The sequence below is a fragment of the Corvus hawaiiensis genome, chromosome 18 (assembly GCF_020740725.1).
Source record: "Corvus hawaiiensis isolate bCorHaw1 chromosome 18, bCorHaw1.pri.cur, whole genome shotgun sequence".
NCBI classification, from domain to species: Eukaryota; Metazoa; Chordata; class Aves; order Passeriformes; family Corvidae; genus Corvus; species Corvus hawaiiensis.
In genome coordinates this window covers 11,472,597-11,489,721 of record NC_063230.1, presented here as the reverse complement: position 1 = coordinate 11,489,721, position 17,125 = coordinate 11,472,597, and the positions used below count along the sequence as shown (strand labels likewise).

Below are 17,125 nucleotides of genomic sequence, written 5' to 3'. Positions count from 1 at the left end.
TCAAGAATCAGAAGTCAGAGGCACAGGGGTCCATATTAGAGGAGTTTAATAAATGCCAGGTCCTGACAGAGGAATACTGGAGCACTGGAAGGGGATGCACAGGCAGGATGAGGGTGTTTCAAGCCTGCCACACGCCTGGATCAGCAGTTCCCAAGTCAGAGGTCACAACCCCAGGAGGGGTCATCCACTTAGGAAGGAGTCAATTGTTGATGGTGGCATCAGGGACTTTCAGCTTGACAGAGGTGACGCTTGTAGACGGCAGTAAGGTCACAAGCAGAAAGGTTTGGGAAGCACTGACCCAGATAATTGCAGGGAACTGCTCTCTCCTTCAGCAATCAGGGGAAAGTGACAAAATGTTTTCTCTGGGCCGGGAGGAAAATGGGTGAAAACTTCCAAGTTCAGCAGAAACCTTCCAGTCTAAATCATTTTATGGCAAATACAAGTCAGTCACAGGACTGGCACATGCTGAAAAAACAGCACGGACTTCAGCTCTTCAACCTCTCCATGGAGGGCCAGCCCAGGTCATGCTGGGGGGAAGAGGAAAGGCCACTACTTTTTCTTTAGTTATTTCATTTTTATTATTTCTTTAACTTCCACTTGATTAAAGGTAACTGTTTTCAGTGCAGAGCAACACCTGCCCAGCAGCACCTCACACTGTCCTAGAGGAGCAGAGCTTAACGAGAGTCCAAACATCAGATGAGGACAGACATACACACACATGATCCCAACAGCTACTGAGGGAGGAGCCACACTTCCAGTTCCATGTTAAAATCAGTGGAAGGTGTCCCTGCCCGTGGCAGGAGGGGGAACTGGATGATCTTTAAGGTCCCTTCCACCCCAAACCATTCTTGGATTCTGTGGTGACTCTGCAGAGGTGCCAGACCACATCTCCCTGGTTTAAGGGACCTCCCCTCCTTCAGACAAACCCTGACCAGGCTCCTGGGGTAACTGACGCCAGGAAAGATGCGTGGTTGGGAAGGTTCTGGAAGTGCTGCAGTTCCCACTGGGGCACATTAAGGAACAGCTCTTCCTCCACTGAATGTCCCTCCTGGGTGAGCACTGACCGGCCAAAATGTCACGGCAACACCTCCAGCTCTGTCACCTAAGGCTGTCTCCAAGAAGGAGAAGACTTTGCACTTCGAAAGATTTCTCTGTGTGAAAGGGTTTAAAACAAGGGTCCAAAGGCTTCTGTAATCACTGACTAATCCAGGTCTCTCCTGACTAGAGGATTTTAGTGGAAAACCCGCACCAGGAGCGGCCGTTTCATGCATATCATTACAAAATTCTATCGAATTAAAAAAAAAAAAACCTCATTTTTTGTAAATATGCTGAGACAGTCGAAGAAGTTGGCACACATCATCACAAAAAATAAAAAACAAAGGAAAAACCTCCATACTCTCTAAAACTAAACATACTCCTAGAACAAGTTGAAAGAGAAGGTTAGGGCTCTTGTAACCTACCAATAAAATATATATGTACAAATAGATCTGTATACAAATATACAAAAAGATAAAATCAAAGCTGCATGGGAGTCAAAATAACAAAATAGTAAGTTTTTATAAGCCTTTCTTGGCATAACACCAGCACTGAAACATTTTTTCCTCTGCTTTTCTTTTTATAAATAGACAGAACCTTTGAACAGAAGGACAAAGGAAACACATCCAAACACACTGACATTAGTCACCAATAAGCTCATTAAACGGGTATTTAAGCAAAACAGACCAAAATGATACTTTTCCACCCAAAAAATACCCATTAAAATATTAAACATTATACATTTTTAATTAAGCACTTCAGCTCAGAAATTCAGCCAGGCTTCTGACCACCACTGATGAAGCACAAGAAGTGAATTAAAGAAGTTTCCTAATCAAAGCAGCAGCTGCAGCATCTCCTACCCTTGGCCAATAGCACATCCCAAGAGATTTCTGTTTGGACCATTTTCAAAGATATTTATTACACTGCAAGTAGGAGTAGAAAGAGTGTAAATGAGCTCTTGTGTAGCAGTCGATTGCATGGCCACGCTTCCATCAGATGTGTGCACCTATTTCCACAAAATGGCTCCTCAAGGCCATTCCACATCACCAAAGTAGCCCCTTATTTAAATAAAAACAGCATTAAAAAAAGGCAGAGAAAAGTTATGAGCTAAATATTTTACATTTTCACCATGTGAATTTTCATTTTTTTTTTAAACCCTCCCCTCTCAACACCAAACTCTAAACCAATTTGCAGGTAGCTTAAAAATAAATTGATCACTTGTGATCATCAATTCTATTAGTGGACAGAAATAAAAGGTTTGAATAAGCTGTGACTTAAGAATAAAGATCAAAATAAGTCAAAATCAGTACTGATCAGAAATAAGCACCACAGCAAAAAGTCTTACTTACTTATTTATTTTAAAGTTTTGCACTGCCAACATGAACAACAGGAAAAGAATCTCTGGAGCAGGAAAAATGCTGTGAATCAGTGGCACTGGATTGCTGAAACACTCGTTATAATAAATATAGGCACAGTAGCACCAATTCCATTCCTATCTCTCCCAAACAACTGGAGTTTTAGAACATTCCTAACACTAACAAAAAATTCTCCAGAGCTGAAGTGTTTGTCAAGTGAAGCTGTGTGTCAAGTTTCAGGCTGGAACACACTTCTGGCCTGCCTGGCAAGATCTTAAAATAAGGTCTTGTTTGTTTTTTAAAGGATATCCTCCTTTCTTATGCTATAACATGAAAAATGCTGTGGGAGCATGTTTTTTTCCTAGCACAGTTTTTAGACTCAATGCTGCTTCTAGAACTATGTCATGGAATCAAAATATTTTCTTGCATCCAAGCTGCACTGAATGCCAGAGCAACTCTGATCACAAGGGAGAATCATTCCATGTTTATACACGCAGAGATAAGTCAGCCACCTTAAAAGTCTCCCTTTTCCTGTTCATGTGATATTTGCCAACATCCATTTCATGAGAGCAGCTGATTTTCCCATGCCAGTGTCCCAACACACAGGACAAAAAACGCACGTTCAGCAAAATATATCTTTTCTTAGATAAATAAGGCTGGGAGAAGTTTCCCCAAACCCCATAAAGATTCCACGTGACCCGATGAACAATGATGTTGTCAGGACTGCTCGTGGGTTCTTCTCAGCAACACCCCAGACAGCAGCTAAAGCCTCACTAAAAGGCGTTTTTTTTTGGCCTAAAACGCCTGGGACCAAACACAGCCCGGACATAAAGCTCCGGCTGGACCGTCCCCTGTCCCTTCCCACCGCTCAGCTCCGGTGACAAAGCCCCTGTGTCATTGCGAGCCACATTGCTGGGGAGGAGGGCGGGGTGAAAGAGGAGAAGGGAGGCACACAGGGGGAAAAAAAAAAAAAAATGCAGTCTACAAAATAGATGCAACCTATAATCCGTGACATTCAGTCCTTCAGCGGCTCCTCCTAAGATAAAACAGCTGCACCGCCTGCCTGCAGCCAACACCACGGGCAGCTTTGGGAAGGTAAAAAGCTGGGATGAAAATCTGGGCTGCCCTCCCGGCTCCGTAATAATGATCACTGTCAACAGCTGACTAAAACACCCGGGCAGCCCTGAGCATCTCGTTGTAAGGCTGATGAATTACAAACCGTCCAAAAGTAACAGCAAGAAGATACAAAACCTTCCATAAAAATAAACGGGCCAAAGGCCACACTGAAATCTGTGAGTGCGGCTCTGATTTCCAAACCTTACGGATCCAAAACAAGGAGGACGCCCCAATACTTCACCCTCCATTTACATCAACACCTCACCACCCTCCTGCCCAGCTCCACTTTCATTATTATCTGAAATAAATTAGATTGACTCAAGACAAGCAGAACGCCTCGACACCGGCTGGCTCCGTACTCCAGATCCCTCAGCCTGCATCCGCATCCAGCATCCTCCATCCCGACCCCCCATCCTCCCCTAGTCATCCTCCCTGCACCCCCATCTCCCATCCCCCCGTCCTCTTCGCCTCAGGCCTCTGCTGCCACCGTGCCCCTTTCCCGAGGGCATCCTCCCCCTCACCCCCTGGCCTGCCCCGTCCCTCCCCTCAGCTCGGGGGGCCGCCTCACCTCCAGCTCGGTGTCGCCGGGCTCGGCCACCCCAATGATCTCGCTGGGCAGCTCGGCCAGGTCGGTGACCCGGATCAGCCCGTCGTGCAGGAAGATGGTCTCCTCCTTCACCGACAGCCACTGCGCCGAGTCGGTGGCCGCGGCCGCCGAGGCGCCCGCCGGGGACCCCATGGCGCGGAGGGCGGGGGGGCTCCGCAGGGCTGAGGCGAGGCGGGTCCCGCTACCCGCCCATGGCGGGGGCAGGGCGGGGGCAGGCGCGTCCCCAGCGGCCTGGGCGCCGGACAGCCGGGGCGCGGCGGGCAGCAGCGAGGAGCGGCGCGTTGCCACCGCGGCGGCGGCGCTCCGGGGAGCTCCGGGAGCCGCCGTGCCCGCCCGCAGCCCCGCGTCCCGCGCCCGCCTCACACACACCGCTGACAGCGCGACGCCATGTTGGGGGCTGAGGCGGGCCCGGCATGCACCGCGCGGGGAACAATACACCCGGCCCCCTCCCAGCCCGCGGGGCCCCGCCCCGGGCACCGGGACACGCCCCCAACGCCGGAGCTCCGCCCCCGGGGCCGCTCCCGCCGCTCCGCCCGCACCGGCGGCGCTCCCGGCAGCGGCTGGACCGCATCGCGTGTGCTCCCGGCAGCGCTTCACCCGCACCGGCCACAGCGGATCAGCCGCACCGCGGGGAGTGTATCAACCGCACCGGGAAGAGCGGGTCACCTGCACCGGGCACAGCACGCCGCACCCGCACTGGGAGCGCTCCCCTCAGCGCCTCACCCTCATCGGGGGGAGCGGATCACCCGTACCGGGGTTCTCCCCTCAGTGTCTCACCCGCACTGGGAGCGCTCCCCTCAGCGCCTCACCCTCATCGTGGGGAGCGGATCACCCGTACCGGGGTTCTCCCCTCAGTGTCTCACCCGCCCCGCGGGGCGCTCCCCTCAGCGCCTCTCCTCATCCCCCAGGGGTTGCTCCCCTCAGCGCTGCCCCGGGGTCTCGCCCTCACGCAATGGCCGCTCCCTCAGCCCTTCACCTCCCGCCACCATTTGCCCGGACCGAGAGCTGCTCCCTCAGTGCTGTTCCCCTCAGTTTCCCTCTCAACCCTCTTGGCTTGACATAAGCCCCTCTGAAACTCCGCATATCCTTCCAGGGCTAATCCCTCTTGGTCCCTCACGTTCCTGACATGGTTGTTTCTCCTCTCCTGCACCTCTGCTCACCCTTGTTTTCTCTGTCTCCCCACAGAATGATTTCCCTTTCTCCCTTCCCCTTGTCCCCCTCCGTCAACTCCTTGCAGGAATCCTGTCACCTCTCTAGGAGCTTTTCCCAAAGGACTCATGAGCGAGCAGGTATGTCCCTCAAAATCCATACCTCTGTGTACCGAGCATTCCAGAGGGTGTAAAGCAAAAGGGTTGCAACACCTCAGTAGGTGTGGAAAAAAAGGGGATCCAGAGGAAATTGATACTTCCTTCTCAGCCTAATTTCACCCTCAGTTCCCTCAGACCTCTCCCTGAGCCAGTGTCACAGGCAGCTGTACCTGGATGTTCAGCAAAGGACATGCCGCTGAGACAAATCATGTTAATGAGAGAGACGTGGTGATAAATGTTAAATAGTTTTAGTGGGTAATTGCTGTGGGATTCCCATTGCAAATGTCTGCTTTTCATGGAACAGTGACTGTTCACAACTGAACAGAGATGGAGCTCTACGCATTTATTTACCTGTTTGATCAGATTAAATTATTTAACATATTAGTGCATTATAACAAATGTGCTGTGCTATTGCTGGAAAAGCCTGTTCAGAGCTGGAGTAAAACGAGATCTACCGCCAGTAGATTAATATCCTATTAAATCTGGTTGAGAAGAAGCATTTTTTTCCATGTAATGAGTGACCACTCAACACAGGACCCACTCAAAGGCCTTTTGTAGCACTGATTCAGCACTGTGAGCACTCACACCACTGTGTAGCTTGTTTTTGAGGCCGGTTCAGTTGACACAGGGTTCAGGTAAGTTCACACAAGCAGTAATTTAGAGATCTGTGTGATAGCTCTGTGCACTGTTTGGTGGGACATCCCTGCTATTCATGTGTTAGAGAGTAGAAGAGTCTCCAGGCTTGGTTTTATTCTAGAAACAGATATTATTTGCCTCTGTGCTGCAGTAATTTTTGAACAGGGAGAGTGTGCAGAGCTGCTATCAAAGGTTTTTATGAGGGAGAAGCTTCATAGGCATCTGTTATTTTTGGTCAAGACGTGACAGAGAGAACAATGGCTGCAGACGGACCCTGATCCTCCCTGAGCCCTGAGAGGACTCAGAAGAGAGGGAATGCTGAGATTGGAAGATTTTATGGCAGGTGGGACGTGGCAGCTGAGTGCTGGCAGGGGAGATAAGCCAGGCTCCCGAAGGTTCCTTGGAGCAAAGGAAAAGCTGCTGGGGTTGGATTAGTCACAACATTTCATGGGGAGACAGCCACGGGTGTTATTGTTTTGTTACCAGAGTGGGAGTTTTGCATTGTTTTCATTCATCCACACGTGACAGAGGGAATAGAGGGAGAGAAACACAAAGCGTGTGTGCATTTTAGTGGGAGTAACATTCCACCAAAAGAAAATAAATTCCATCTTTAGATCTTGTGGTACTACTATCACGGTGCTAGTTGAGGATCTTCCACAAAATCAACACAAACGGCAGAGCTGGGAGTCAAAAGGGATGCTCCCTTCACAAGCAATGTGAAGGACATCAGCAGAAGGGGTTTGCAGTGTTTTCCAGAGGTTTGGATGTACCTGTTCTCTAAAGGGCTGTTTCACAGGCTGGGTGACCCCAGGCTGAGAATTCTTTGTCTGCAGCTCTCCCGTGCTCTTTCCAAGGCCTCCTGGACTGCTTTATCCCAGAGGAATGTGGCTGCTACAGCAGCTCCCACATGGAGAATCCGTGTTTGACATGGCTGTGGATTCAATCCACTGCCTTGGGATGCAAGCCAAGGCCTTTTATTGGAATGAGGAGCTGACTCAGAGCCAGGAGAGGCGAGCAAAGCTCTGGAAACTTCCCCAGCAGGTGAGGCACTGAGTGAGATGTGTGGCCACATTATTCCCTGGCAGGGTCTGTGCTTTTTCTTGTGACAGTTTCTCCCAGGAAGGATCCTAATCCATGTGGGTTTCTGTGGGAAGTAACGTGAGCTGCCCCCAGTGGAAACAGCTCCCTTGGCTCTGAGCTGCACATTGTGCAGGTGTTTTGGAAATCCTCCTTTTAGCCATATCTGTGTGAAGACTTCCCAAGCTGAGCAGAAGGGATATTCACCATTTTATAGTTATTGATTTGCTTATTTGGAGTTCTTCTGGATTCTATTGAGTTGACAATTCAAAGTTAAAAAGCAGTTATTGAATGAATGCAATGGAATAAAAGTGAGAAATGTGCCCTGTCCTGCCTCACTGCAGGTAAATAAAATAATCACTGGTAAATGTGATTTCCTAAATTATTTGAAGTGCCTGCCATTCAGGAATTAATGGAATGCTGATATAGCTTCCTACATGGAATTTTCAGTCCTAGGGCTGTACTGGATGCAGCAAACTCCATGCAGTTTGCCTGGCATCTGCTGCAGAAGATGTTGTGTAATGTAATGAAAAAAATATAATATTTGTGTTCTGCCTGTCACCAGCAAATGTCAGCCACTGCAGCTTCAATGTGCAGTCAGAGGGGTACAGCAGCAACTACAAAGAAGTCTTGGTCTATTTTATGGGAAGACTTAAAAAATAGACCAGGATAACTTTGTGACACAGATCATCAAGCTGAAGGAATAAAACCCTCAACTTGTAAATAGGCTCCTGCAGAAAGCCACTCTTTTGCTTCCATTATTTTGCATTTTTTTCCATTGTTTTTGGGCAGACGTTGAGCATTCTTTGAGCTGCTGTGGTTACCTCTACCTCTTGTGGCAGGATTTCGGGATCAGCTCCTTCCTGTGCAGGTCTCCTGTGTCCCTGTGCTTCTCTGGACACCACAGATACTGAGATTTAGCAGATGCTCGTGGTCTGTGGGCAAAAATTAACTCCTGTGAGCTGCAAATGGAAATTCCCTATTCTTTCTTGGAATTTGCCTGTTATGTAAAGGCATTTAAAGCAACATTGTCTCACCCTTCAGTTTAATTTTACATGAACAGCTATTATGTGTGGGGAGCACTCTTTTCATCCCAAGGCTTTGCTGTGCATCTTCCTGTTCATTTAGAAATGACGCTTCCAGTTTCAGTGACCACTGTGGCACTAAGAAATGTGTGAAAAAGAAAAACAAGTTGCTATTTTTATGTGGTCTGCACTAAGCAGATTTGCAGACCCTGAATCCTGGCTCCTCTGCCTGGTACTTGTTATTTAGGGAGCCCAAATGCCATCATTAATAAGGCCACTACCCAAGCAATACTGGCATTTCCTGGCACATTATCCGGGATTAAAAAATACAGTTTCTCCAAGTAACGCTTAGAAAGGACTGAAGTGGAGAAAAAATCAGTGTTTGACAGAGAAGGAAGAAACCAGACCTTGAAATAAAATAATTCCAAACCTCAGAAATTTATTTTAATTGCAAAGGGAAATATTCACATTTTTCTCTTTTAGAAGAGCAGTAATTGCTGAAGATTGCAAGGTGGGCTTGAGGGAGGAAGAACAAATAGAAAGATATTTTTATTGAAATGAATAAGAGTTATAGGAAACAAGAGTATGAATCACTATCTTGCAAACATGGCCTTACTTAAATTGGACAGGAAACATGTAAATTATGGAATCATAATAAAGATGGTGGAATGTTTTCTCAGAGACAACTCAATGCAGTGCTGTGACCCACACCTGGCCCATCTCAGTGGAGACTCCATCTGCAGTCACAGAATCAGGGAATCCAGAATGGTTTGGGTTGGAGGAGACCTTAAAGCCCATCCCATTCCACCCCCTGCCATGGGCAGGGACACCTCCCACTATCCCAGGCTGCTCCAAGCCCAGTCCAACCTGGCCTTGAACGCTTCCAGGGATGGGGCAGCCACAGCTTCTCTGTTCAGTCTCTTCCATTGTTGAATTGTCTTTACCTTTAGGGAGTTTCCTAATCCATAACTGAACTTGTGCTACTGCAATTTAACCCTTTCCACTGACTTTCCAGCTGTTGCAGGCACGGAGAACAGTTTATTTCCTCCCTCCCCTGTTGTCTTCACTCATGAGGGCTGTGACCAGAGTTCCTCTCCATCATCTCTGTACTGAATAATCCCTGTCCTTTCAAACTTTCTCTGGAGGCCATGGACTCTGGAAGCCTGATCTTTCCTCTGGGTTTTTCTGTAACTTGTCCTCATGTCCCTTGAGGTGCTGGCATTTAACAGTGCTCTCCCTAATCTCAGGTCTCATTTTCTTACTCAGATAGTCTTTTCTGGAGGGAAATACCTAAATGGTGCCCATCAGTGAGGAAGAGTGGTTGGGAGCTGAGCAGATCCCTGAGTGGTTGTCCTGAATTTCTGAATCTCGAATGTCTCAGAAGACTCATTATTACTATCCAAAAATAGATAGGTTTAAATACAGCTATTCTGTGCTGTTTTAAAATTCAACCTCTCTGAAAACTGGTGCAGTAACACAAGGGATAAATAAATGAAAAAAAACCTGCTCCAATATTCTGCTCAATATTGTAAACATGTAAACATTACAAGGTGGCATCTCTGCCTTCAGATTTACCCCATCTTTTACCTAAATTTTATTTAACACCCTTGGAAAGAAAAAGTGTCATCATCTGGTTTTCTCTTAGCCTATCAAGAAATAATTTGAGTGTCTACATTTTTATTTCAAGAATTTTCTCTAATTTCCCAAGTGAATTGGTTGAAATACTAATCCTGCAATCCCTGTGTTTGAGGGATTCCCTCAAACAGGGATTGGTTTAAACACAGGGGAAATTCCTATTACTTCACACTGAACAAGAGCTGTAATGGCCAAATTCCAGAACTGATATCCCTGGAAAAGTTCTCTCTCCCCATATGGATGGCTCCGTGCACGCATTGGTCAAAGCTGAGATCTGGGCAGAACTTCACAGAATATTTATTTTAAATGTTCAATCACAATCAGAATAAAAAACTGAAATGATGACATTTGCAATATAACATTCCAGGGGAAAAGTGCATTTTGGGACAATTCCCTTGTCCAGGGCCAGGTTGGACGGGGGCTTGGAGCAACCTGAGATGGTGGAAGGTGTCCCCAGAGAGTCTGAACCAAAAGGACACCAAAGAGAAGAGCCAAAACAGGACTTTAAATGAGGATTATAAATGAGGTGGCTTTTGAACTTTCATCATCTTTGTCTTTTACTTGCAATTCATAGATCAGTTCCAAGGCTGTGAATTCCTAATTAGCAGGTTTGCGCAGGCACTGCAGCTCTACCAACCCTTTTTCCTCACAAAAGGAAGGCAGGGCAGTGAATCCCTGACCCAAACAAATGTTAGTTTGTGCTGATTTTCTCTTCAGTGGTGACAGGCATTCAAAACAAACCCAAAACTGAGAGCCACTAATTGAGTGACTCACCTATTTTTCCCTATTTTCCTTCCAGCCAGATGGCACAAACCAGGAAAGGCCAAATAGTTCATCATTCCGCATTTGGGCTGGACTGGCCCCTGAGGGAAGCCAGGATGGTTGAAAATCTTTTCATGCTGCTACAGGTAGGAGAGTTTCTTCATTTGTGATGTGGTAGAGGTGAGTTTATGGTGCTGCAGTGGAATGGCCTGTGCTTATGAAATCCTGGTCCTGACAGGCAGTAGGAATTGCTTCATAAACCTTCACTTTATGCTTAACAACAGCACAGTGTTTCTTTAAAAAGAACATCACGAGCAGCCTACAGAGAAACCAGGAAGAACTAAACTTCAACTAAAATAAACTCACAGACAATCGATTAATCAACAGGAGAACTAGAGCAGTGCTGTCAGTCACCCAAAGCCACCAGCATCTCCCCCTCCATGAGATTATCATTTCCCAGACAGGTGACAAGAGCCCAGCCCTCCTCCTGCAGCACAGGCACCACATTGTTTGTGCTGGGCTCCATTCTGATATCATGTGGCTCTTGATTGGGCCTGACAAACACATCAAAAAGCCATTTTTTAGGCTTGATTACCCAGTCTGCCCAGGCTTGGGGTGGTGGCAATTGAATGACATGAAAAGTTGAAGCTCAGGGTGACAGGATGGGCAGAGTGATAGAAATTCTAATGAGAATTATAAATCCACAGGAGCAGCTGCACTGCCTGGCTCACACTGGGACACCCTTCTCAGGCACTTGTGAAATCAGCAGTTATTTCAAGGGAGCCCAAACCACACAATTTGTGCTGTTATTTGTATTATTTTAATTATATTTTTTATTCAAGCTGTCAGGCAGTTTGAGGATTAATGGGTTGTCTGTGTTAGAAGGCAGTTACAGAATGATGTGAGACATTGCCTTGATGAAGTTCTGTTTAATTACAAAGCAGGCAAGTCTTTCCTGGAGTGTTGGATTAAATAAACCACACATTTTTATGCTCAGCGCTTTGACCAAAGCCAGAATTTGAACAAAAAACCCCAACCCTCTCGAAGGTTCTGTTGCATCAGGAGCCTCAAAAAGCAGTTTTCCTTTTCTCCCTCCATGCTCTGCTCTGGGCGTGTGTTTGCTTTTTTCTCTCCCACAAACACAAAGCTCCTTTTTGCACTTTGTCAGGCCTCAGGGAAGCCGTGTGGACAAGGTGCAATGCACAGGGGCTCTGCCATGTGCCTCTCCTTTGAGCAAGAGTTGCTGTGCTTTCAGTTCCCTGATTCCACAGGGGCATTTGGTCAGGCTTTTTGTGTTTACTTGAAGGAAGAATTCTGGTTCCCCACCAATTTCTGTGAAATTCCACAAAAGAGATCTTCCTTTCAGCTCAGGAGGACACTCACACCAGGAATTTGAATGGTGACATCATTTTGAGGGTGCATCACTCTTTTTAGGGCCTTATTCTGAAAAATGCCCTTCCTCCCTTGTGAACCAAGGACTGCTTTTGTGCGTTTTATCTTCGGTTTTACTTCCTCTTGTGAAAATGGCCATTTTGAACAACAGGATCCCATGTACAGCACATGGTGATACTTGAAAGCCTTAATTTTGAAAACAACCACATCCTAAGGCATCTGTCAGGCCAGTGGAAAACCTCTACATCCACTAGGACTGACAACATAAATGAAGATGAAATTGCTTCTGGTTTAATCTTTATTTTCTCCATGAGATTTAGAGCCTTTCCTTGTGTTCCTTGGGGTGGCTCTCTGCATCCCACTGGCTTATTCCAATGGATTGGAGAAATCATTTTACCTTTGTGTGGTTTCTTGGTGTTCTAATGGCAACTTTTTACCTGTGCTGGGTGTCACAAGGCCAAAGTGCCCAGCAGATGTAAAATATGAGAAGCTGGTTGTGATCATCATTAAAACCAATTAAAACCTGGTGCAGGCAAAGCACCAGGAACTGTTAATCAGGCAACTGCAGAAACACACATTGGCTCCAGAGTCTCTGAATCTTTGAGCTCTGCTGCCCTGTACAAATAAAACAGCCTAAATTCTGCAAAAAATGACATTAAAACTGATAAATAAGACTATGAAAACATTTATTCTTCGTGCCACCTGTGCCAGTCTTCAGCACAACACAATGTTTGAATTTTTTAGTATGAAATGTTAATATGAGCTTATAGAACAAGATCAGTCCCCTCTCAGTGTCAGCCAAGCAGACACTTATTCTTTTATGTACTTTAGAAAATAGACATAAACTTTACATTTTCTGAAGTTGAAAGCACTTCTTGAGACCAGACATGAGAAAATATTTCTGCTTTCTGCAGTATGGGAGCCCAGACCTCACTGAAAATAAGTTACTTGCTCAGGATCGCACAAAAAATCAATATTGCTGAGGAAAAAACCATAGAATTTCTTTCATCTCAAGTCCTTTTTTCACTACTGTGCTTCCTCTCTCCTCATCACTATTACAACTAATAAGTGTTTATGTCTGGTGGAGTGTGAACCATGCTTAGGTCAGAGAAGCTGCTGGCTCTGTGTACAATCCATCAGGCAAAGTCATTTCCCCTGAGATAAACACTCAAATAATGGGGTGGAAAAATACATAAAATGAGGCCAAAAAAAGCCAGCCAGCTGACAAAAATGGGGGTTTTGACTGATATCTGGGAGAGGGTTAAGACTGCTCTGGTCTAAACACTCCAAACAACAAACAAATAATTAAAAAGTAACTAAATAAAGAAAAATGTACTGGTTGTTCCTTGGCACCCATGGCAAATTCCACACGCAACTATCCCAGGCCCAGTGACTCAGGCACTGCCTGTCTTTGCTCAACCAGTGGCTTCCAGAACAAAACATAGCAAGGACTATTATGAATAAGATCCTTAGAAAAATAAGTATTTAATTGCTTTAATTGCTTAAGCAATGAGTTGTCAAGTGCTTAGTGCAGCCTGCAATGCAGGAGAACTGGAGAAATCAAATTAACAGGTAAATAGTGGCTGGGAACTTCATTTCCTCTTCCCAAACCAGGATAGGAGCAGAGGCTCTTTATGCTGTATCCATAGGATTGGCATTTATTTGATCATTCTTTATTGAGCTCGTGGGAACATCCAGAGTGGTTTTTTTTCTGCAACAGTTCTGAACTCTGAGGAGAGAGAGAGGGCATGGATCAGGTGGGATATGCTGGGAGAAAAAGGGTCAGTCTCTCCTTCATAACAAGGCACATCCTACAGCACAGGTGAACTGAGCAGCCAGCCACTGGACATCTGGGAATCTGGCAAATTTTCCTCACCACCTGGCCCAAAAGGTGTGGCAGTCCCATGAAAGCACCTTCACACTCCAGATACCAGAGCACCTTCTCTTAATTAAGGTCAAACCCAAGAGTGTCACAGCTGAAATGCCACAGGTAACTGTTCTTTACAAACCTGGCACTGGAAAGGACTTTGTCTTGCAGATCAGCCTCAGTTTCTCCTGAGGATCCTGGTCCCAGAAGGATCCTCATTCCACAGGCAAAGGCAGAGTCTGCCTCCCTGAGCCCACTGCCCACCGTGGCAGCTGGACAGAGCCTCACTGGGCTGGAACTGCAGCCACCAGGTCACTGCACAGCTGCCAGGTAAAAATAGGTGCCTGGAGATAACAAGGTATCACATCTTATTATCAATTCCCTGGGAAAGCCAACATCCCTCTCCCTTTCCTCTCCAAAGGATGCTTTATTATAATTACACATCACTTTATTAGGCAGCTGAAGCAAAGAGCACATTTGATGCTAATGAAGTGCTGCTGTGGTTGAGTCTGTCACTATTTTTGGAGCTGCACATCTCCAGCACTTTTCATTGGGTGATGGAGGCTTTGGATGTCTCTGGCTTCTTCTGTGGGGGCTGCCCAGGAAAAAGCAGTGACTCAGCGAGCCCAGGCTGCAGAACTGTTCACATGCTGGGAATGGGAAATGCTGGGCACAGCCAGAACACACACAAAGGCTCTTTATGTGCTGCAAGTGGTGCTCAGGTAGTGGCCAGCATTATCTGGATTGAAAAATCCCTCTGTGCTGGTCACCTGGACAGGCCTCGTTTTTCCTGTTTGCCATCCCTCACCCTGCAGCTTGTCAGAAAGAAGGCAGATTTCACAGAATTCAGGGAAAATATTTGGGAGGTTGGAGACAGACACATCACAGCTGATCACTAGCTGCCTCTCCTTATGGAACATGAGGGTTTTGCCATCTCCATTTGCTGCAGCACAGCCTGAGGAGCTGCTCAGCCTCGGGAAGGCAGGATTTGGTGTTCCAATTTTCTCTGCTCCCACATCCCTTGGTGTGACACTGGCATCCAGCTGGGCCAGTGACTCAGCTCAGGGATTGACAGGAGCAGAGAGATTCCTCCCTTCCTTCCTCCCTCCCCACCTTGCAGGGTGTGTTACTGTCAGCACCTCGTCACACAGGTGACAGGAACGGGGCAGTGGCAGCACGTGAGGCCATTGCTGCAGACCAGCATCTATTGATAAGCAACTCCCATTTCCAAATCACTTCCTGACAGCACACTGGCAGACAGAGCCTCCCCTCCCAGCAAACAAGGTTAATGGTTCCAGGTGTCTCCTGATCCACAAAGGAGGAATGAATGTGTCAGAGCAACCAGGAATTCCAGAGAACATGGTTGAATCTCCACACCCAATTGGTTTTGGGGCTATTTTGTTACTGCAACTTCCCCACTCCCAGAGGGAAGGGGATGACTGGAGCATTAATACCTGCTGCAGTTTTCCCTCAAGAGCACAAGTGTGTGACTGAATTTGGGGTTGCAGACTACAATACCCCATGCTCATACGAACTCTTTTGATTCTACTTGCTGGATGGGGCTTTCCCCATTTCAGTGTTCCCACACACGATTTTTAATTTAAGTGAACTTTCTAAGCATATTTGGTTAAGATTTTTCTTAGACCTACCTTAGCAGTTGCAGGGGGATGAGTGCAACCCTTCTGTATCTTTTTAGAGTTGATTCATGTCAACAGGCCATTTCCAGAACTGCAGGAAAAACTCCTTTTAACTGAAAAACCTCTGACTAAGTCCATTATCCACCAAACCACACACAAGAGAAGATGTAACAAATCACAGACAAAATTCCAATGGCAGGGAAAATAAAGAACACAGGGCAGAACACAGCACAGAGCCACCTCCCAGCCAGGCTAGGAATTCTGCACCGGGACACAGGCAGCTCTCTGCCTCCCTCTGCTGAGCCTCACTGATACTTCAGAGAGAATTCCAGGCTGGTTTCGCTTGGAAGGCACCTCACAGCTCATCCTGTTCCAACTCCTGCCACTTCCACTATCCCAGGTTGCTCCAAGCCCCGTCCAAGCCGGCCGTGGACACTTCCAGGGATGGAACAGCCACAGCTCCTCTGGGCACCCTGTGCCAGGGCCTCACCTCCCTCCCAGGGAAGGATTTCTCCCCAGTATCCCATCTAATGCTGCCCTCTGGCAGTGGGAAGCCATTCCCCCTTGTCCTGTCACTCCATCCCTTGTCCCAAGTCTCTCTCCAGCTCTCCTGGAGCCTCTTTAGACAGTGCAAAGAGCTCGAAGGTTCCCCTGGAGCCTTCCCTTCTCCAGGTGAACACCCCCAGATCTCCCAGCCTGTTAATTATCAACAGGAGGATGGTGGGAGTGCCCAGTGCTTTCACTTCCACACACTGTAACACCCACCAGCACCAGACCACAGCCCCTTGGTGCAAACCAGGTACTCCACAGATGTCCAAGTTCTTTCACTGCCTCTGGAGCACTCCAAGCCCAATTCCTCTTTCCCACTGAGCATGGCTTCCACCTCAGGGAGGGTTGTATCCCTCCCTTTCCTACCCTCTTTCCGTGGAGCCTGTATGAATTTGATGAAATCTCTATTTCTTACCAAGTCTAACCCTGTTGGCTACTTCAGCTCAGAATTACTGGGCAGACAGATGGTACAGTTACATAAACCTGGATTCCTGCAGAAGTCTGGCTAAGGAAGAGCTCCAGAGTGCCAGACTTGGTGATCTGTGCATCCCTGGTTTGTGTAAGAGCACTGCTTTCTGCTGAGTTCAACACAAAGGAAACACAGGATGAACTTTCTCTGCTCACTTTCAGCCACCTTTTGAGATAGGAAAATTTGTAGAGACTCCAGAAGTCTCCCAGGATACAAAAATACTTCCCCTTCACAGAAGCACCTTGTTTTTGAACTGATTTCCAAGCCTACAGAATTAAGATCATGCTTTTGCTTTCTGTTCTAAGCGGATATACTCCTTACATCCCACAAGGATGAAGAACAGGAAAGGGACATATAGTTTGTATTTTTTTAGTTTCAGGAATAAGTTATCCTGCAGAACTGTGGAGTATTCCCAGCATTTCCACTTCAAAATTAAGGCATAGCTCCTGAAATACCTCTAGAAAGTTCCCTGTTTGCTGAGGTTCAGCACACACATTTTATCCAGATTTTATCCTGTACTGTGTCAGCCCAGCATTATCTGCTATTCCCGAAGGAAAATCTCTTCAGGATCCCTCCCCAGCTCACTCAGAGTTAAGCTGAATTTCTGTTTATGTTCAGTAGTTAAAAAAAAAAATCCAACAAACACCACAAAACTA

At 46.8% G+C, this 17,125-nt stretch overlaps 1 protein-coding gene and 1 long non-coding RNA gene across 3 annotated transcripts in view; both read right to left on the bottom strand.

Moving 5' to 3' along the window:
• The window catches only part of HECTD4 (HECT domain E3 ubiquitin protein ligase 4), a 66,879-nt gene extending 62,552 nt beyond the window's left edge, over window positions 1-4,327 (bottom strand). The window contains 1 exon segment of the mRNA XM_048323184.1: window positions 4,075-4,327. Within this exon segment, the coding sequence (XP_048179141.1) occupies window positions 4,075-4,245 (171 nt within the window). The 5' untranslated portion in view covers window positions 4,246-4,327.
• Window positions 4,328-12,612: 8,285 nt separating this feature from the next.
• On the bottom strand, window positions 12,613-15,884 carry LOC125335571. Of its 2 annotated transcripts, none has more exons than XR_007207485.1 (2): window positions 13,957-15,884; window positions 12,613-13,676 (listed from the first exon to the last, which is right to left on the bottom strand). It is a non-coding gene; the product is annotated as an uncharacterized LOC125335571 (long non-coding RNA). The 2 variants fall into 2 exon arrangements; XR_007207484.1 differs by having other exon boundaries at window positions 15,464-15,884.
• Window positions 15,885-17,125: the final 1,241 nt, after the last annotated feature.